Source organism: Amphibalanus amphitrite, unplaced genomic scaffold, assembly GCF_019059575.1.
Source record: "Amphibalanus amphitrite isolate SeventyFive unplaced genomic scaffold, NRLGWU_Aamphi_draft 000252F_arrow, whole genome shotgun sequence".
NCBI lineage: Eukaryota > Metazoa > Arthropoda > Thecostraca > Balanomorpha > Balanidae > Amphibalanus > Amphibalanus amphitrite.
In genome coordinates this window covers 690,427-712,253 of record NW_024881747.1, presented here as the reverse complement: position 1 = coordinate 712,253, position 21,827 = coordinate 690,427, and the positions used below count along the sequence as shown (strand labels likewise).

At 46.8% G+C, this 21,827-nt stretch overlaps 1 protein-coding gene across 7 annotated transcripts in view; it reads left to right on the top strand.

Annotated features, from left to right (window-relative positions):
• Positions 1-21,827, top strand: part of LOC122386468 (potassium/sodium hyperpolarization-activated cyclic nucleotide-gated channel 3-like) — a 54,954-nt gene that overhangs the window by 9,793 nt on the left and 23,334 nt on the right. For 2 of the 7 annotated variants that reach the window (XM_043375688.1, XM_043375687.1), the window contains exons 3-8: positions 1,725-1,888; positions 2,598-2,734; positions 5,319-5,357; positions 7,185-7,322; positions 13,821-13,919; positions 16,999-17,148. In XM_043375688.1, coding sequence (XP_043231623.1) covers positions 1,725-1,888; positions 2,598-2,734; positions 5,319-5,357; positions 7,185-7,322; positions 13,821-13,919; positions 16,999-17,148 — 727 coding nt within the window. Of the gene's footprint in view, positions 1-1,724; positions 1,889-2,597; positions 2,735-5,318; positions 5,358-7,169; positions 7,323-13,820; positions 13,920-16,998; positions 17,149-21,827 lie in introns of all 7 variants that reach the window. The other 5 variants (XM_043375690.1, XM_043375689.1, XM_043375691.1 and 2 more) reach the window with 5 other exon arrangements.

The window sequence follows — 21,827 nt, the reverse complement described above, 5'->3', positions numbered from 1 at the left end:
CGGGGTCAGGTCACACAACCCACCGCCACCGCCGCCATGCACCACCGCCGCGGGCAGGGTCATTTTCCCCGCCGGCCCCTGCCCCGTCCAGTGGCCGCAGTGGGCGGCACCGGCTAATGGAGGCCGAACATGTTCCCTGGGAACAAACGACGGACCACCGCAGCCCGGCGCGCGCACCGAGGGCTCTACCTGAGAGAGCTCTGAGAACTGGCCGGTGCTCGTCACGGCCTTTTGTCACGGTTCTCCACGCACGAGGTATTGAACGAGCGGCACTCGCGGTACTCGATTTGTCCGTCACATACGAGTACGTCACATACGCCGGCAGTGCTTCCCAAATATCCAGCATCAACGGAATGGGTCGTCTATGAATGGCACTGCCGTAAAACACTGTACTGCACTATCATTACTGAAGTCCGGAAGCCATTCTCTCATGGCCCAAGGATCTGGGGCCAAAGTTCTAGGAACTCCGCGAGCGACTGGCGAGCTGCTGCCGGCATTAACGACAAAACGGCAATCAATCGGGTACTAGCGCTCGAGGTGGTGGCGTGTGATGGCGTTCGATCGGTCACATGGTGTGTCCGGATGTGTCAGAATGTGTCATAGTGTATCAGAGTGTGTCACAGTGTGTCAGGATGTGTCAGGATGTGTCACAGTCTGTCAGAGTGTGTCACAGTGAGTCAAAGTGTGTCACAGTGTGTCAGAGTGTGTCACAGTGAGTCAAAGTGTGTCACAGTGTGTCAGGGCGTGTCACAGTGTATCAAAGTGTGTCAGGGTGTGTCAGAGTGTGCCACAGTGTGCCAGGGTGTGTCACAATGAATCGGAATGTGTCAGAGTGTGTCAAGATGTGTCAGCGGGGCTGTGGGAATAAACGGGAGTGTCACGCATGTCATGACAATTGGCATGCAGTGGAAACGAGTATCGCAGGTGCTTCTGAAATGGCGAGCAATCAAACATGTACTTACATTCGTAAACGCGTGCTTTAAACCTCAAATATGCACCTTTGTTATCGTAATTCAAAATAGCCAAATGGAAGCAAAGACTACAATTCACGCAGCATTCGTTCACTTCTTGAACCATTGTCCCATTTGATGTAAGTACATTCAGACTCAGGCACCAAAAATGTCCAGTTTGTTGGCACATCTATCACCTGACGATGCTGCACTTGCAGTTGGCAACAGCACCTCCAAAAATGCGCTGCTTACCCACAAGTCTTCCTCAGAGATATTGCCCAGGTCAGGAATATTTTGGATGGGGTGAAGCTTCATATAACTCCTTAAAAAGATGCATTGGTAGTAGGGTGGAATTATCTACCGTCTTAGTCGTAAAAGTGAGGCAGATTGAACAGTGACAGTAAATCTTTAGCACGTACTGCTTTCCTCATCTCTGCTAATCATTCTCTCCTATCACGACGCAGTGAGAAAAATAATGGTCTTCATTAAACCAGCCGAGACTTCAGCAAGCTGTTACCCTTCACAGAATGGCCTCGTAACCATCTCTTATCTGAAATGATCTACGGACATTAAGAACCAAGAAGCCGCCAAAGAGCCCCCTACGCATCTCTTGAGTTGGATATCTAACTTGTAGAGGTAAAAAGGATAATTTCCATAATGAAATGATACATTGAAAGAGTCTACGAATTCGGTCAACAAACAACCGGGTCTACCCGCATTTGTTCGTCGCTAAGTGATATTCACGTGCCTGTAACACGTTTCCTCTCGTTTCAGGTTTTACTGGGACCTGTGTATGTTATTACTCCTGGTGGCAAACCTGATTATATTGCCCGTTGCGATCTCCTTCTTCAACGACGAATTGAGCTCACGATGGATAGCGTTCAACTGTTTGTCGGACACCATCTTTCTCATCGATATCATTGTAAACTTTAGAACAGGTGAGTGTCAATGACTTGTTACGCTGGTCATTTATCATATAAATAGCCAAGAAGTATTGCTTTGTGTTCAGCTATGGGGACGAGCAAAAGGCGTAAATGCAGCTTGTACAAATACGAGAACTATTTTAGTCTAAATACGACAGAGCGAATGATTTCACACTTTTGGTATTTGTTCGCTTTGAAGCCTTCATTAAGATATTAACTATGTATGCAACAAATCATATTTCGAATTTGTTGTATCTGTGACCAGTCAGTTCAGATTTATAACCTCCATGATTACTATAGCGTTAATAGTCGAGTTTACATTGCATTTTGACGAGGCTCTAGCTCATTTCTTTTGAGATAAAGTCGATGCAGTAATCTTTGCATATTTGGAGGGGATAATTCGGTAAATTGTAAGGCATCATTGGCATCTTTTGCAACATAACGGGTGGAGCTATTAGCTTGCAACAATCCCTATATAAACGGGGCTAATGAGAGGAATTAAAACAACCTTTCTATCTCATTAAGATAACACCCAATAAAGTGTTCGAAAACATTGGAAAATTGTGAATAAGTAAGTTTATTTGTGCCGAACAATAAACAGAAATCATGCAACTCATAAGTCAGCGCTAGTGTCATCCATCTTTTAAAGTTTTCTTTTCTTTTCGTTCTTGCTAAATAAATAGCTGAATATATATCTTTATTGAGACAATGCGCATTTTCGCAGGGATTATGCATCAAGACAATTCAGAGCAAGTGATTTTGGATCCCATCTTGATAGCAAGACATTATCTGCGTACGTGGTTCTTCCTCGACCTCATATCTTCCATACCACTCGACTATATTTTTCTCATCGTAAATCAAGTAAGTTGAGCTCCTTAGATGTCATCGTCATATGATCTTATGAAAGCGCTTTCCTTTTTCGTAGTGTCCCATAATATCTAACGTTGCATGATGAACCGGTGGACTTGTAATCATTGTAGCTCACTTTCATTAAGACTTAACTAATCGATTTAACGACAGGTCTTCACGACGGACGCGAAAATCTTTTCTTTAATTATGCGAAATTTTTCATTGTAACATCATAACATGCGTCTTTTTGTGCAAATAGTGTCCACATTTGTTCTCTAAGCTTGAGCTCATGAGGCATGCTAGAATATTTTGGCAAATCGATAAACGCACTACGTGGCTATTTTGCCTTATACATTCATCTTAAAGTCCAATTGGAGTGGTATAAATGAGAACATCTTTAACAGATCTTGACTACTTTTATGAAAGTTCCTTGCGTTATAAGCCTAATACGTTAAGTAAACAAGACCATTTTCCACAATCCAGCCGTGAGCCGAGTTCTCAAATTTTAACAACTCTTTTATTGTATATTTATTAAAAAAAACTGACCCTCAGGATTTCAAAATTTATTCCTGTGCTCGATACCCCACGCGAAATCATTACTTGTACTTGGCTGGCCCCAAGGGATGGGCTGCTGCGACTTTCTGAAATATTTCTAGGCAAGTCAATGAACAAAACAATTTCTTTATATATCTATCTCACGTGTTTAGTTTTCGTGGTTCCAACGCCTACTTCTCACGTAGATACCGAGGTCCACGCACGACTGCTCCAAATTTATCTGGTCGACCGGCGGCCCGATTGGTTTCCTGTTCGGGTGTCGCAGTCGGTGTGGTGCCGTGTCGCCGAGCGGCGGCGGCAGGGCTCGGCGTGGCGCGCGCGGCGCCGCCTCTGATTTGTTGACCCCGCAGGCCGGCCGGCCGGCCAGATTGATGAGGCCGCCTCCATCCCGGTCAGCCATTCGATTACGGCCACGGGCGCGGGGCACGCGCACAGCCACCCGTGTCCGGGCGACACGATCAGAGGGAGGGGGAGGGAGACGGCCGGCGCGCAGCACGCCACCGGATACGGAGATCTCTGGCCCCGGGAGACACGGGAGAGAGCGGCAGATCGAGCGCTAACAGCAGAGATTATCGAGCAACGAGCATATGTGAGGTGAATAGTTTATTAATTATTGTCAAAAGCCTGTTGTACCGGTGAAACGGGACCACGGCTTCCATCTGTGGACATGGTAAATGTTCAAAGAATTAAATGTTTTTGTTGCGAAGGCTCTGTACTTACATCATGCGCAGGTGGTTTTAGTCGCGGTGATCTGTGCGAAGACACAAAATCTGTAGTTGCAACAACGTTCAAACCACCTTGCAGTTGCTGGCGATTCTGCACGCTTATTCAATGCGCGGTGTGGTGTACATCACAAGAGGACGTGCTCTTTGATGTGGCTGGAACCGGGCCTCTGTTCGTTGTATCTTGAATAACGTCGATCGACGCTGCCGCCGTGAGAGGAAGCTTTACTATGGCCTATAACAGTAACAACGAATGTGATTTGCTGGGGATACAAGCACTTTAGTTGGTCTGGCGACACGTGCAAACTCAGACACACAGACGCACAGCAGCACACCGTGCTGGTGCTGGGAGCGTCTACACGGCACAGCGCCTCTGCCCGCCCTGCACAGAGAAGTCGGGTCGAGCCGCTCCCTCGCCGCGCCGGTGCAGGCGCCAGTGACCGATGGCTGCTCGGCCCCGCTATCTGGCCAGTTGTGATGATAATGAACACGCTGTGACACCGTTAGGCCTGATAATGATATTACTGTGCCGGTCCCAGTAATATTCGTGCGGTGAAGGGATACTTATACTCGAATGACGGAAGCTGCTGGGCGAAAGCGTATGCTTCTCATGCTGAGGTTTCGAGTCAAATTTACAGGAATCTCACGTTTGATAATTATTTTAGGAAGGAAATGGGAAAGGCGCCCGCTGATACTCCATCAACTAGATGATTTATGTATCGGCATTGCCCGGTTGTGTAGTTTGCTGTACCCTTCCGTAGAGCAGAAATGGTAACTGATCCGTAAGAGGAACCCTTACAATGGCCTATGGCTATGACCTAGACAACGAATGTGCTCTGCTGGCTTTATTTTGTTCACTGTTGCGCACCAGCGCAACTTAGCTGTGATCATCCGTCTTAAATGTTTCACCTTGTTAGCTTGATTTTCACATGCATCTAAGTGGCTCATATATGTAGCGCTGCAAATGTTCGTCAGCTCCACCTCCTCCCCCATTCACAGCCACACGTGCCGTTCCGTCCGCCATTGAACTCCTTTGGCATCCCTCGCCAGTAGGGTCGTCATTTGGATAACTTGAGCCATTCCCGCCGCCTGTCCCATCGATCTAAAGACGTGCCGGCGTCTCTCTGCCGGCGGCCGGTGAGATATAGCGCCGCACCGACCCCGCGGCCGGTGTCTGCCACTGGCCGGAGTCCGGACCCCAGACTCAAAGCCCGGCAGACAGAGGAGAGAGGTAGATGGAGAGATGAGAAGAGAGGAGAGGAGAGGAGAGTCGGCCAGTCGCGCCCCGTCACAAACGTCTCTGTTCTATTGTTCCCTAGATCTACAAGAACCGTGCCGCTGATGGCGAAGCCGACCAGGTCTGTGTCGAGAGTGGGCGACGACAGAGGTCGAGTCCGCGCCGCGTCCCTTCCCTCTTCCCGGGAATGCCTCCACGCCGCGTCCGCTTGCATGCTTCCTGTGCTCGCTGCTGCATGCCGCTCGCATGTGTAAAAAAAAAAAAATCAGCCAGCCAACGGTACTAATGCTGACACTACCAGCGAGTACGAAGGTAGGTTCACGGCATCTCAACGCTTTGTGTGTTCCACAATAGAGTCTAGTTAGATGTCGTGCTCACATCGTTTGCATTAGTTTTCATCCAGTTCCAGAGTATGTCCAACATGATCTTTTGGTGCCAATTTCGTTATTATGTACGGGCGTTTGATATGCTCTAGCCGTGTGAGAGTGGTATTGTGTCAGTTTGTGCCTAGATTAGGCAGGGTGCATAGTGTCCAACTGTGCTGGGCTGGCTCAACTTCCTTCAAGGGGATCTGAGCCACCCCAACTTGGGTCACCGTGTGTTGCATTTAAGGGCAGTTTTCATGCCATTGATGATTTGCATGATGGCTTGAAGAATTTACGATGATTCATCACTCTCAATCGCTGTGCAGGCTACGCTCTTGCTTGAGCAGTACATAAAACAATGCGAACGTTCAAACTCAGTTAATTTTTGCATAGTTGTTGCCTTACTTTGATATGGAACCATGCTCAGAACACCATGCTTAGCATGCAAAGGGTTCGTGTATGACAAGTTTCGAGCCCCTCCTAGAATTTGCTTATACTCACCGTGGCTTAAATTTAGAAATTGCTGGCTCACAAAAAAGAACCTGGAAACAGCTTTATATCACTCCAAAACTCTCACGCAGCTCTGACAAGCCCGAACAGACAAAATAACAGCAGTTATTTCAGGATTCATGGTTTGCCAGTGGTTGTCTTACAAGGATCAAAACAAAAATATCATGGACATAGGTATCTTTTAAAGTATCGTATCGTATCGTAAAGCATCTATTTTCTATGCAACAGTCGAAATGGAAATTACAATAAACCACTTTTATTGCACGTCCCAAAAATATCGCCACCAATATTTTCCTAAATCTGCATAGCATATTTTTTCTATTGAAGTCCAAAGACTTTTGCTGAGCCAATTGTATTACTTTTCGTCTCGAATTGTGTATGCCTATTCCAAATGCATTTATATTTTTTCGAAATTTGGCATTATGCACAGCACTGTTTGTGAATGTTGTTATGGCATAATGGCATGCAACTATACCCCATCCCCATGCAAGATCTCAAGGCTATCATGACTCAGCTTATTCCACTTTCTGATTAATTATTCTTGATAATAATTTGTGTCAAAAACCATCGATTGTTCTCATTTTATATCACATCATCCGACGGAACAGACACATTCATTTTCAGTGAAACTCATGAAAAGAATGTAGAACATAAAAGTTTGTTGGGATAACAGGTCAAAATTGCTTCAAAGCTATCGATTGACGCGTAAAATGTGGTCACACGTACCACGAAATGTAACATTTGGACATATTACTGTTTCAGTAAAAAAAAAACTGTTAGACATATATAGAGCTCCAGTACAAATGACACATTTTATGCCCATCATCAGTAGCCACCTCATAAAAGTGTGACCGCAGGGTGATTATGCTTTGGTTCGCCATAACCAAAATAAAACGTGCATAACGTCACAGCAGTATGGTCCTGCAAACGGACATCACAGTACATTGCAATACTGAGCCTATCACTTGACCTCTAGTTCACCACGCGACACTCCGCCGTCCGCGACATCATCCCCCAGCCGCAGGTCAGGTGTCAGAGGGCCACTAACCTGGCGTCAGTTCACGTCGTTTCAGGACTTCACGGAAAGCTTCCAGATCCTGCACGCCGGCCGCGCGCTGCGGATCCTCCGGCTGGCCAAGTTGCTCAGTCTGGTGCGGCTGCTGCGACTGTCGCGACTCGTGCGCTACGTTAGCCAGTGGGAGGAAGTGTATGTGAGTGTTACCACTTCCCCGACCGGCGTCCCCCTCGGTGCGGTAAATGGGTTGAGGGCTCCCGCGCGTCGCGCAGAAGAAATGGGCAGGTTTCTGTCAGGTCCTGTAGATCAATAGATATTGCGCCGTACTGGCGGGCAATGATTTCGGATTAGAAACGCAGATATGTAGACGTGGGTCAATGGGTTGTGTGTCCCCTCGGTAGTTTTTGTGTATGTCTCCTGTGTACACTAAATATCTCCTGCTTGGCTTCTTTAACTTGAGTTCTACACATCACGTATATTCAGTCATTTGGGTTAATTAAAATATGATTTCCAGTTCAGTTCATTTGCAGCCTCTCCTTTCTAACGGAAATCAGAAAATCAGAAGTTGTGCTCTAGAGTGGGAAACGTTTGCGTGATGCTAGTGTTATTATCTTCCTTTAATGTAAGGTGTCCGTTTAAGCAAGGGCCTTAAGTGACGGCTTTGCACCGTATTCCAAAACCCGGGATTATTCAGGTGACGTAACGAGCATATTAACATCGTGTAAATCGGGTCATTAACTCCGGTCTCTTTCTTTATGCCCCGGCAATCTTCTTTAATGCATGAGCATGCTAGCAAGGCGCTGGAGGGCTCGGCAGCCTACATTTTGTCCATAGCGGGAATTGTTACCAACCTCAGATTTTTTGGCGACGAAAGAAACAAAGAGCGAAGAAACGCTGCAGTTATTGCTATTGGCAGATGCTTGCCGAGTGTCGCAAAATGAGCTGGCGAAATGGTTTGGGCATGCGTTGGAACATTTTCACTTAGCGCGGATGTCACTTATGCATAGTTGTCCAGTCATTTACTTTCGAAAACCCAGCTACCTTACGGGTAAAGTCAAACATCATCAACCAGTTTATCGGACCTCAAAAACAAAGCAAAAGTGTGTCTCTTTCACTTTTGTCAGTTGAAACGAAGCTGAGATCTATCGCCACAGTGTGCAAAATAACAAATCAGTTTAGTTTAGTTATCTGCAGTTAAAAATAGGGTGAACTGATATTCCTTTTTATGTGTTGCCATTTTCTGCGGTAAACGAAATCAATTTCAACTGATGTCACGCTGAACCGTTTGAGCTACTTGACCTGAAAATGCTACTTGATTTTACGCTCGGCATAATGAATTAGGACGGACCCTGACATCACCGATAAACTTGCTTGCATCTTAGGATTCCTTTTCTTTAACAACGCTACCAACGCTTGCAAGGAATGGTATACATTTTGGTACAAAAAACAGAAGAGGTATAAAAAACTGCACAAAATAGTGACAACTAATTTGCTTCGACTTGAGTACGCAAACGATGCAAGAAAGTTATCGATTCGCCTAAAAAAGCCGCTGCTGATTTTCTGCTTGTTAGCTCCTTGCTTAGGTATGCACTATGCACTATGCAGTGCATCTGCCTCACAGGTTTCTGTTATTTTGGCAACGCTTCGATATTTTCCTCGTGGTCTTTAGTGAATACATCAAACGACATCCGCAAAATGTATGAGCTCCAGGGTTGTATACGACTCAATCAATAGCAATCAATTCAATCACGACAAATTTGGGAAACCAATCAAATCAATCAAGTCAGAGCAGTTTTCGGGAATTGATTCAATCGACTCAAACGCGACAATGAAAGGAATCAATCAACTCAATCAAACGACTCAAACCAAGATATACATTAGGTTTTTTGCCCCACCAACTTGGAAAAGTGTCCATAGCAGTCTGGTGTACCTACCTACCTACCTACCTACAGAAGAAACAAAAATATTGCCATTTAAAATTATAAATTGCCATGCCATTCAAAGTTTCTTTGTAATAAGGAAGGACAGTGGCGCAGCCAGGATTTCGTTTCGGGGGGGTCATCGCCTCCAAAGCGGGCCCCCTAGTGTGCGGGCCCCCCACCCATTTTTCAGAATCTTTCCATATTACATACGCATTCTGCTGAGCGGGCCCCCTTTACCTGTACGATAACCCTGAGCGAGTTTGAATCGGAAAATTTTGATAGAACAATAGCTCGGTAATCACCCAGTGTTCAATTTCTACGCGAATTGACCATGACAGAAATATGTTACTATGACGTATGAATTCGTATCTTTCGAGGGCGAAATGTGCCCCTTCCGCAATATGCATAGCATATATGCAAACGGAACTGTTGCCTGCTTCTGTCGGACAAGATTTAAGCAGTCCCATGTGCCTGTCCTAACTCCTAAGTCATCTATTGGCTGCTGTAGTAGATTGTGATTTATTCTTCTTCATTACGTGAATTCGCTCACAAGAAGTTTTAACCCTCGCCGGCACAGGGGAGGGGATGATGCAACCCCCTAAGGGTTTTCGCAAATAACTCGCGTAAGAAGCAGCCGATCACGACCAAACTTTCAGTACCCTCGCGTTGATCAGTTCTACCCTAACCTAGAAATTTCATGACCCTGACCCAAATGACCTTTGACCTGTGACCTACTTTCCGAGACCATGTTTGGCCAGAATCGCGATTCGGCGTATGCCGGCTCGCATTAGCCGCGCGTTTGCAGTCTTTCGTGGTTTCAAGCATTCAAACAACAGTGAGTTGATGCTGCTCCCATGCATTAGGGTGGATGTCAAGGTCACCTGAAGGTCAGGTCAGGTCATTCATTACCTATGATGACCTCGGTACTTTTTTCGAATTATACATGTTCCCAGGCTAGTTTTTGGAGCTGAATCCGAATTTAACAACCATTTGAACATTTACGAAGTAGTTTTGGTGCCTTCGTAACATGTTGCGAAGCTGCCAGAGGCGGCTGACACGTAGGTACTACGAATACCCGGCAGGACTGCTATTGGTTGACCTGACCTGACCTGACCCGACCTGGCCTAAATGCATACTCTTGCCTTGGGCCGGGTTTGTTGTGGCGTGGTGATGTGGTGACGTAGATTCTGTCTGCTATCGTGGTCCCGGCATGGTGTTACTTAGCGCGGGGTACGGGCCCGACCGTTGCGCCAAGTGCGCTGAAATTTGCGCAACTTATAGATCAAGGATGGGCAACGTGCCTTTGAGGGTCTCAGCTCGATCGGATCGATAGCGAGCACATGGCGCGTGCTCAAAAAGTGCAAATTCGCGTCATGGACTTTACATGTATAAATCGGCTTGCAAAATCGGGCGAAAATGGCTAAATATGCCAGACACTGGTCCGGTACCCATGCAGTATCTCGGTAACCGTGGGCCCAATCGGCACGGGGAACACAGTATCGTGTAGAGAATCGAAAGGACTATCGAATGGTGTGCGGTGCAGGGATGGCACGCGCCACGTGCACCCGTGAGGGCACTTATGCTGGAAAATTTACGTTTCGGACAGATTTGGGACTTAATGCTATTTTCGGGTGACTGTTTGACGGAGCGGGTTCAAACAACGCCTGTTGGCAAAAGAAAGGTACCGCCTCTCATGGAAAAATTGTGAACAGCTAATTGATCAAAAACAAGGTGCAGAACAAATCGCTGGAGAGAATGGTATTTGTTAATGACTTACTTAATTACATGGGTTTTACTGCATAACCTGGTACGTTTGACAGTTGAAAATGGCATAGTTGGAAAGAACATTTAATTTTGTCCAAAATCCAATCATCGCTTTTGCATGACGAGCAACAGTATTCTTAAAAATATAAATGTTGCAAACCTCTACAAAGTAATTCATCGATCGCTATCATTTTTCAATAACCTACGTCAACCTTTGTTATAAACTACACATGACATGTTCTATAGTAGAACGCATGCTTATCAGACACGAGCACCTCGATGCAATGGATATTTTTTCCCAAACCAAAATGCTTAGCCGTCAAAAAGCAATCAACCGAATTGGATACATAACCCACGGACACAAGACCAGCCAAACGCCCACCGATCGAAAATACCCCTTATTCGCTTTGTGGAGCAAGCGAGTCACCCTAGCGGGCCCCATTCAACCAGGGGCCCGGGCCCTATCCACACGGGGGCCCGAGCCACGTCCACCTGGGGCTCCGGGCCCCGTCCACCAGGGGGGCCGGGCCCCGTCCACTAGGGGGCCCGGGCCCCATTCATCCGGGGGCCGGGCCCCATTCACCCGGGGTCCGGCGTCCACCTGGGGCCCGGGGCCCGTTCTCCCGGGGGCCCGGGCCACATCCACCCGGGGGCCCGGACCCATCCACGGGGTCCCGGGCCCCATCCACCCAGGGGGCTCGGGCCCATTCTCCCAGGGGCCCGGGCCCGTTCTCCGGGAGGCCCGGGTCCGTTCTCCAATCTCCCGGGGGCCCGGGCCCCATCCAACCGGGGGTCCGGGCCCCGTCCACCCGGGGCCCGGGGCCCGTTCTCCCGGGGGCCCGGACCCATCCACGGGGGCCCGGGCCCTATCCACCAAGGAGGCCCGGGCCCGTTCTCCCGGGGGCCCGGGCCCCGTCCACCTGGGGCCCAGGCCGACCCCTCACCCGTGGTGTCCCAGTAGGCATTTCTCGAAGCGGGCTCGTCCGATTAGATTAGGGTCTCTCTCTCTCCTCCCTCCCTCCCTCCCTCTCTCTCTCTCTCTCTCTCTCTCTCTCTCTCTCTCTCTCTCTCTCTCTCTCTCTCCTTCTCTCGAGCGGGCCCCTGACAGAAATTTCGGGGGGGTCAGCTGACCCTCTGACCCCCCCTGGCTGCGCCACTGAGGAAGGATACCTAGTGATGGACAGGTGGATCATGATATTGAGGTTCAATGGGTAGAATTGGAGCAGAAGTTTCATTTAATGGGTGCAAAATAACCCAGTAGTTGACTTCAACAAACGCCCCTTAACCCAAACCACCACCTTTCACCTAAAAGTTGTCAATTTAATTTTGGCCATATTCCAGCTAAGTCATCAGGCCATCTACCCCATGTAAAGCCCCCGTCTGTCTCTTATGTGAGTTATGCGGAGCTCTTCTGAATTGAACCCTGAACATAATGAACCTAGCTAGGTTAGGGCCACACTGACACCATATTGATATGAAAGTGTTGAAAATGTGCTACAAATTTGACAACTTCATTAGGTATGCTTTATGAAGACAGCAGGAAAGCAGGTAGGTACCTACTTACCTGCCTAGATGTGTCACTGGCTACCAACAGTACCAACGAAGGTAGATAGGTTATATGTGAAGAATTCAAAACATTTTATTGCAATACAATTTGAAACTGTTAGGACTGGGGGATAGGGATGAGCATTAAAAATATATTTAAAAGGAAATGGAAAGACAGGGACTCTGGAACCACAGGATAAGTTAAGGACAAAGGAAGAAGAACAAGGAAAATTAAATGCCTTCTTCTTCTTCTTCGTGGATTAGGGCGCGTAGCCGTCAGGAAAATTAAATGCCGTTGGTGCGACTGCGAAAAAAAAAAAAACGTTTTGCCAAGAAGTATGCTAAGCTTTTATAAATCCTTATTTTACGTCTTTTGATTTTTTGGTAAGATGACGTCATTGATTATCATGTAGTATGGTAGATCATCATAAAATAAATCGGTTGTACAACACCAATTTCGTTTTAATTATTATTTCATTTGAAATAAAACCACTTAATAATATTCGGTAAAATATTTTAAGGAAAATGAAATATATTAAATATGTTATTTCTAGGCTCTCAGGAGAAAAGGATCAACAAACGTTCTGCTGCAAATTAAACAATGCAGCAAATCGAAAACGGCGCTTTTGTTTCAGTTATTTTTTGTAGGGGTTTCAGATATTTATAGAGTTCAGTGGGTTGTTTCTGAGGAGATGTGGAGATGTGAATTAGTAACTAATCACACTTTTTTAGTATATAGGGCCTTGCACTTTATCATCTGGATTAAAAAAAATTTCCTGCTGAGTGCAGAAAGGTAGGTGCATCGCCAGGTTCTATCACAGGATTGGAGCAGTTATTGCAGTTGAAAGTCAAAGTTGGCTGTTCATGTTTAGGCCCTGTTCTTTACTTGGCCATCTACCCCATATTGCAGTTGCGATGACAAGCAGTTTTCAGTGTAGTTTTGTGATCTTTGATGTCATCAATTGGTGTCATTATTTTTCGTCAACTAAAACTTATTTCAACTTTCCATTCAATCGACTCAATCATACGAGTCACTCTAATTTTCGGGAATCAAATCAGTCAACCAGTCGCTAAAGTCAAACGAGTCAGTCAACCAGTCATCTCGAAAAGTCAATCGACTCAATCCAATCAACTCAAAATACGCGTTGAATCAAATCAATCAATTCAATCGACTTGATTGGTATACAACCCTGATGAGCTCCAATGTCGCGTTTACGAGTACTGTTTGGCTTGGCAACCAAACACATTTGAATAAAAGATAAATAATTTTAACGTGATAGTTGTGCCGATATTTTCTTCAAAAAAGGCATCAATGAATATTGATTAGTAATGTTGTTGATTTGGCGTGTTTATGAATGTACCTTTGTGGCTTATAGCATCTGTATATGCAATGCGATTGACATTTCAACGATTCCAAAGATAATATCATAGTGTTTCTCACACAAGTATTGTTTGACCTATAGATATTACAGAAGCACCAAAAGCAAGCGCGTCAAAGACGAGACGCCAAGGCAGATGCTCCCAAAAGTAAAGCCAAGTTGAAATCTGGTGTGTTGGTGAAGGTAAAAGACCACTTTGGTTGCATGAGTCTTTTAACCTGCACGGCCTTGAATTTATTTACTTTATTTTGCAGTGTTCAATCGTAGAAATAGTGTAGTTTAGTTTTCAGACTTAGGTGGTGGAAAGAACACTGCATATACACACAGTGTATTGTGCAGGGCATCGATATTTTGCTAATGGCTACGAGTATATGCGTCGCTGAATTTATGAAAAGCGTAATTGACAATAGCATCTGTTTGCAGTACAAGTATTCCAGGTTTCAAACAAATACCGAACAAAATTGTTAAGAGATTTAAAAGTTTTTATTAAGGATGTATCATGATTTCCAGGAGCTTCAGGTTACTGGAAATGTTTCACATAACTTTAAACGTTTCTCCATTATATATTATCAGAAAAAAAGATTAATTATCCTGGAATCAGGAAATGAATGAAGAGACGAGGAGTGTGTGCATAATAAATGCTAAATCCTTTTTTCTGCAGCAGTGCTTCAATTTCCGCGTACCTATAGAGCGCTCCATTTTGGTGTATGCTTCGTGCGGAACTGTGGGGCGGCTTTTGCAGCACCTGCACGCGGCACTGTCAGTGGTTATGATGAGGAGCCGTTGGGTTGAGGCGCTGCGCTGCCGGCCCCGCTCGCCGGCGGTGCTTGCCGTAGTTGAGTGGCTGCCTCCGCGGGTCACTGGCGGTCCTGGCCGGCGGATCGCATGGCCCGCCCGCTCCGACCCGACCCTAGCATGCTGCGCGCGCCAGCATGCCCCATCCCTGCCAGCGTCTAGTTATAGGAAAGGAGTAGCCCAACTGACATCACGGAAACCCTGAACCACCAGAGGCGGACGCCACCCGATTTCCATTTGAAATCCTCTCGGAGGTCCTCTGATTATCCCAGCTTGCAGTTATATTTTCTTTTCTTTATTATTTTGTCATGGTTATGTTACATTTCGTATTGAGTTGATGCACATATTCTTACGTTGACGATAACCCTGGCGAAATTTCACGGAATGCTAGAATATCGTGTTTGTATAGACCGAAATCACAGCGCACTCACTTCACTAATTCGCACCTAACACCTATCAAGCACAGTGTAACACGCAACTAAACTGCATCCCAAAACCAAGGATATGGTCTTTCACTTACCGTCGCAGTCGGTGATACGGTAGCAATCGCTAATGCCAGGAGAAGAATATAGTTAAAGATGCATAGCGTACGATTATAAATAGAACTTATATACTCTTATATGAAAGTACCTAAGTTTCATAAGGATTATCCTAGCCAATGAAAAATAATCTATAAAAATTAGCCTATAAATTTAGCCTATACAAGCTATTTAGCCAACCGTTGCTCAGCCGGTAGAGCGTTGGATTCCGTGTATTTAAAGCACAGTCCCGGTTGCAAGAGTCCGGGGTTTGGGGCGAAATGGGCACTCGACGTCTATGGGACTCCTGACGGGTATGGTTGCGGTTGGTGGCAGGCCGTAGCCAGGTTAGGTCAGCGGGGGGGGGGGGGACCGGCCGTACGCGGCTACGTGCGCACATTAAACTTCAGACTATGCTGCCATAGGCCAGGAACAGCGCGATCGGAGGGTAGAGGGTAGGACCAACGCTACAAGCTCTGCTTAGCGGGCTTTTGTCAATATGATTCCTTCCATTCAAAAGTTTCTGAATAAACTACAAAAAAAAACTTATATTACTCATCAGCTAATGTGTTCGATACCTGATATTCTTTATCTTCCAGATGTAAATCAATCGATATTTGATCTCTGTGAATTTACAAATAGGTGAAGAAGGGCAAGTAAATATTTTTATTTATAACTAAAAAATGTTAATTTATAACCAAACTAAATCTAAATTGTGCTTTCCTAGGCCGGCAAATCTAGAAACCAGTTGCATTTTGATCGGCGAGCTACGCTAAACTATAGATTTCTCGTAAAGACACCCTCAATGCTATGCAATGATGGGCCACATTCCGGTCGAATTTCACAGATACTCACACATTAGGGGATTTACAAAATGGTTCTTACCCATCTGACAGTTATATGCACAAAGATTCTACTTATGAGTCGTCACTCGTCATTGGTAGAGCCCTGCCATCTGCATGTACCCCAGCTTGTCTTAGGGTTAGTAACCGTGCCTCGTGGGAACATGTGATACAATGAGACGTGTTGTCCATCCTCGTTTTTGTAAACTGTAAATCATGCGTCTTTTGTACAGTGTCATGCCAATGTTGTGTTTTGGATTATCAATCTATTGAATAGGAAAATACTGGTCTTGAAGGATTATTCCTAGTTTAAGTGTTAGGAATTCGAGTATTATTTGGTGAAATTTCGTCCACAAGACGCAAACACCTTACCAATCAAGAGTCTGAGTTTTTGCCGTGCTGAGCTTTTCTTGCAAGCAAAAAAAAAAAATCATAGCATTGTATCATTGTATTTTGCGCAATTGCCCACTGTTAAAGAAAAGGCACTACAATTGAATTGTAAAATCTCGTCCCTTCAGCCCCTATTCATAAAGTGGATGGGCACTGGGCAGGATGAGGTTGAAACAATTTTTCCCAGGCTTCTATGGCACTTCGATCCCGAAATTTTGAAAGAAATCGGTTAAAAAAAACTGTGTGCTTTGATGGTTGCGTAAATGTATGCTCCGAACGTGATTCTGATTATTCAACTGACGTTAGAATGTATGAGTTTTGAGTATGGGTTGCCAGCTACGAGTCATGCGGTATTGAGTTAGTTGAGATACTCCAGAAGACTGCAACTTGCTCAATAATAGTGCAAGGCAAGCTGAAGTTACTTTGCATGAATTTTTTAAACACTTAAACCTCTGCCTAAATTACTAGATATTTGGAAAAAACAAATGCGCTTCATAAACTATTCACACAAACCCTTGTAAACATGGTATTGTGCGGTTATTGTGCAGCGTCATGCTGAAGAATTCTCTAGAACACTTTGCGATGGACAAACCTGCCCCCGAGTTCCGATTCATTCATGACACTGTCCGTGACCCCCCTGGTGACATTCTTCAGGTCGCTGCAGCCCCGTCCCCGACCCCACCCGCACATCTTGACCGGCAGCTCGTGCCGTTGCAGTTCCTGAACATGGCGTCAGTGTTCATGCGCATCTTCAACTTGATCTCCATGATGCTGCTCATCGGACACTGGTCGGGCTGCCTGCAATTTCTGGTGCCGATGATGCAGGGCTTCCCGTCCAACTCGTGGGTGGCCATCAACGAGCTGCAGGTAAAACACAGTGCCAGAAGTCCCCTGTCACAGTTAATAGCCAATTACAGAAACTTAGCTGCACCACAATCACTCGCTAGCCAATGGTCTTTGTAGAGGAAATCGTAGGTAGACCTTTCGACTTTTGAGTTTTAGAGATCATATTTTTGCTTGTGTCACCGTGTGTCACCTTGAAATTACGAGTGGTTGTTTTGTGTGTCAAGTGATGTGTAATATTTTGTAGGATACACAAAGGTAGGACTATTTCAGCTTTCTTTGCTGAAACTTGCAAAGTCATACGCTTGTTTCTTTTGTTCTTTTGTACCATCCTAACGCATCAACTTGTCTATGACCCTGTCAAGGACAGTTTGAGTGAAAGCTCTCTGCGACACAGTACCGCAGTGCCGAAGTAAGCGCCCAATTCGACACGGGGCGATAGCAAGTGGTCGTCTCTTATCTAAACGAAGACTCATCCATCATCACCCACGATAAACTTCCATTCCCTTGAACATACAAAATGAGTGAGGAAGCGGGATTTGTGTTGGCTGTCAGGCACCTCGTTAGGCTAGCTGTGCTGTTTACAAATTCTAGTCCGTTGATGTTTTATCTTTGATGCGTAAATATTATTCATTTCCCACTTAGCATATGGTTTCAGTTACATACCAATCAGCTTTGACTGCATCGCAACACTACATAATTCCAACAGGCTCGGTTTTTGGCGCCCTGAGACAGCACATTAGACATCAATGCTCCGTTGTTTAGCCACGCAAGTTATCGATTTATAATAAATCTCGTCTCCGCTGTCATCAACGACCGCCAATCTCTGCACACAATATCTATATAGCTGTGTTCCACGGGCCTGCGCAAATCCAGACGCACGTGACGTTCAGACCTCCCTCCACCGTTCTGACACCGTCGAAGGACCGCCGCCGCCCAGACAGCGGCTCCTTGACGCGTCTAATGTAATCCGTCCATCGGTCGGCCGCCGCGCCGGAGCCGGACCCTGCGCAGAAGCTGGGACTTGCTGCGTGCCTGGAGAGGCTGCGCCGGTCCGGGCGGGGGCGGGGGCGGGGGCGGGGGCGGGCGCCGCTGCAGCCGCGGCCGTCTCCCTGTTTGGGCGGCTTGGGCGGCTGCCAGCGTGCTGGTGCCAGGTCGGCGGCTGTCTGTCGAACCATGGGCGTCGGCCGCCGGTCCGGTCATGGCTCAATACGAGCCGGATCGCCACAGTGGGTCGCCGGGACCGCCGACTGGTCCTCCTCAATGAGCGACGTGTGGATATCGCCGGTGTCACTAGTGTTCATTGAGAATGTCTGTTTAGTTTTGTTGTACGCATTCTACATTCTGCCTCATGTATCCATTTTAAACTTCTGTGAAGAACATCAAAATTGATCCCTTAAAAGTCGAAGATTTCAAAGAGAGAATAGAAATAAGAGAATAGCCGTCCGATTGCTGTCGCCCATAAGTCGTCGAGCTCCTTTTTGCCGCCGCACAAGAGCGGACCGAATCCCCGGCTAACCGACGAAATCGCCGACCAACGACGCGGCGTTCCATTCATTAATGGCTGACACAGCGTCGGAAGCCCTCCGGCTCTCCCTCCTCCCGTGAGGCTCACCCTCGGAGTTCTCGAGCAGTTATCCCTTCTTTCTATGAAAACCTCCCTCTGCCTCTGTCTAATTCTCCTCTCTCCCTCTCTCTCTCTCTCTCTCTCTCTCTCTCTCCCCCTCTCTCTCTCTCCTTCTCTCTCTCCCTCCCTCTCTCTATCTCTCTATATCTCTCTCTCTCGCTCCCTCCCTCCCTCCCTCTCTCCCTCCCTCCCTCCCTCCCTCCCCCCTCTCTCTCTCTCCCTCCCTCCCTCTCCCCCTCAGCGCCCCGTACGGTGCGGCGGGCTCGGCGGTGTCCGATGTCGGGTCGGCTCGTTAGTTGATACCGACACCTGATTAAAGCTGCCGACCAGGCAGCAATCGGCCCATCCCCGGCTGACGGATGGCGCTTGTTAATGAACTGTGGCGCTGCCTTTTGCACGCGTGTCGCACGCAGAAGACAAATGATACGGAATTCGGTGAGGTTAACAAAATGGATTCGTGTCCCCAGCTTTTTGCTCTAGCTTTGTCTCTTGTGGTAAAGTTAAAAGCGTTACATAATATGGATTTTAGTTTTGACGCATGAAGTACTCACTACTCACGTAAATAGACTTGCAATTTAGGTACTTCAATTTATGTGCTGAAATCATGTTATCCATTAGACCATGTGTTTCGGCTTTATGCAGGTATTTTGTTATTAATTGAAACATGATTAGCATCCTACCATTCTCTTTAGTGCCATGCTTGTCCTCATTCTATTATGGAAAATCCATCAGAGTGGCGTTAGTTGCTCGCCGCAACCACAGACAAGCACGGACGATCGATCCCTATATCCAGGGCAGGGCCACCTCTCCCCTCCCCTCCCATCCCGTCCCCACTGTCTCCGGCGGCATCGATCTGCACACAGATCAGTGTGTCGGACCGATTTCAAACGTGTGTAAAGTTCGCGGTGACTTGAATAATATACATCGGTCGATCAGCAGGTGGCATTAAAATAGGATTCGTATCATCAACTGAAACACAGGAGGGCTGAGGGACATTAAAGATGTGTCTCAAACTCGGTCGCGATTTCTGCAGGGAATTTAGCTTAAGAGCAGTCAGGCACTCCCCAGGAATAAAAAGATTTATAACGGAACTCGTTACCTGATAGCTGTCCTCAGCTGTTCAGGTTTCAGGCCCCATAATGCCACAAGAACGTCTTACGTCGATTGAGTATATTATGATTACAAGGAATTGTCAATCGCCTAGCAATCTGCTTAAGTATTTCAGTTGCATGCCTTGACCTTTAAAGGCTACTGGTTTTCCATTTAATGCAAGAACTGGACTTGAAAAGGCAAAGGATGTTTTTGCATTCCCACTGGAAACCAGACCAGAGAATGTAGGGGCTATGTGTTCAGAAGCAATGTAATTATCTGCTGTAATAATTTTATTTGCTTACTTTATCAAAGGAAATAGAACGTTGAACATGTAGTTGATAAGTGCACCAGCCAGGTTTCTTGCTATTTTGCATTTCGGAATAATATTTACGATATACCTAGTTAGTACCTACACAGCATGATATTTGTGAGTATGCACCATGCGTCAACGCTTGTTTTGCTCTGATTATCTTCATCAAGCTAGCACCAACTATGTAATTTTCTAATACCGTCACTTTTTATACTACCAATCATAGACCTCTGTATACCTACAAAAGACATTCTTGTCGCCTCTGCTCGGTTCCCTCGTCTCAGTCACACGGCAGTGGGGTACTAACTGGTGCCGACGGGCACCAGTCCGACATCGTGAGCAGGGGCGTCCCGACAGGCCGCGCTCCCATTCGTTCTGTGTGATTCCATCTGGCCAAACCGGCGACTGTGTTTGGGTGCTCGCTGAAGTCGGTCTCGGCCAGATAGCTGACAGTGGAGAATTGAAGATCAACGATCCCCACCGCCGCCACTGCGACTCCCAAATCAATACCATGTCTTGCCGTTGCCATAAATATTTACACAGTCCCTTTCGGTGTATAATCAAGTTTGATTTGTGTGTAAGCATATCGGCGAACTATGTGACAAGGCGAGTTAACTTTGTCTCTGTATTTTATGCGATAAATAGATCGGATGCAAGGTGGTAGATATAACTTATTTAGTTTTTGCGTCTGCTTTTTGGGACAAGAAGATCTTGGAATGCGGTGAATGCTCCTTGATTGTTTCTAGCGAAGATATGAAAAACTGGTTAATGCAGCATTCCTGGCTATTATTAAAAAATTGTCAGCATAAAAGCTCATCGCTGTCACAAACGTGAGCGTTGTTTTTTAATGTTTCAACAGAACATTTCGAACCCATATAAAGTAAGTATTGTATTTAATTATTTGCTTTCTGACTTAATTTACAGCACATAGCGTCTTAGAAAGTCGCCAATTGATGCCATTCAGGCCAGCACTGTCGTATCTTGTCGTAACCATCCGACACAACGCGGCCTTCGCCGCACGCCGCGGACATCAATATCTCACGTGGTGGCCAGATCATGAATCACGGCGCTGGCGAGGCGGGGGGGGGGGGAGGGGCGATCCCTGATCGTTGGGCGCCCGGCCCGGCGGCAGCTCCACACTGCTGACGAGCTGAGAGGGGTACGGGGAGGGGGAGGGGGCGGCCCGGCCGGCGCATCAGCGATCCACCTTCTGCTGACTGTCTCGGCCAGGGGCGACGGCAGCGGGCCGCCCTGGCCGACCGCCAACCAGATTAATATATCATTTTGTCCACGGCAAGATGTCACCGCCATGCCATTGGACGATATCGAACGGGCGCGCGCCGGCACGGAGAGGCAGAGATGGGGAGAGCGGAGAGCACTGTCCGGGGAGGGAGACGTCATCAGATGATGGTCTCCGCCGCATGACCCACAGACTCAGCGGAGGGACTCGGGGAGTCGGCCAACCATTCACAGATCCGACCGCGCACAGGGAGTAACCGTTCGCCTGATGTGTTATGTTTGGTTGAGAAGGTATTCACGGGAGAGGCGGCTGGGGATATATGCTGCACCGCAGCGCTTTGGTGTCGTGCGGTACAGTCTGCCTTCAGGCGACTATGGCAGAGACATCTGGCGACAGAACCGTACAATTACACGGCGCGCGGCGCAGCATCGCTG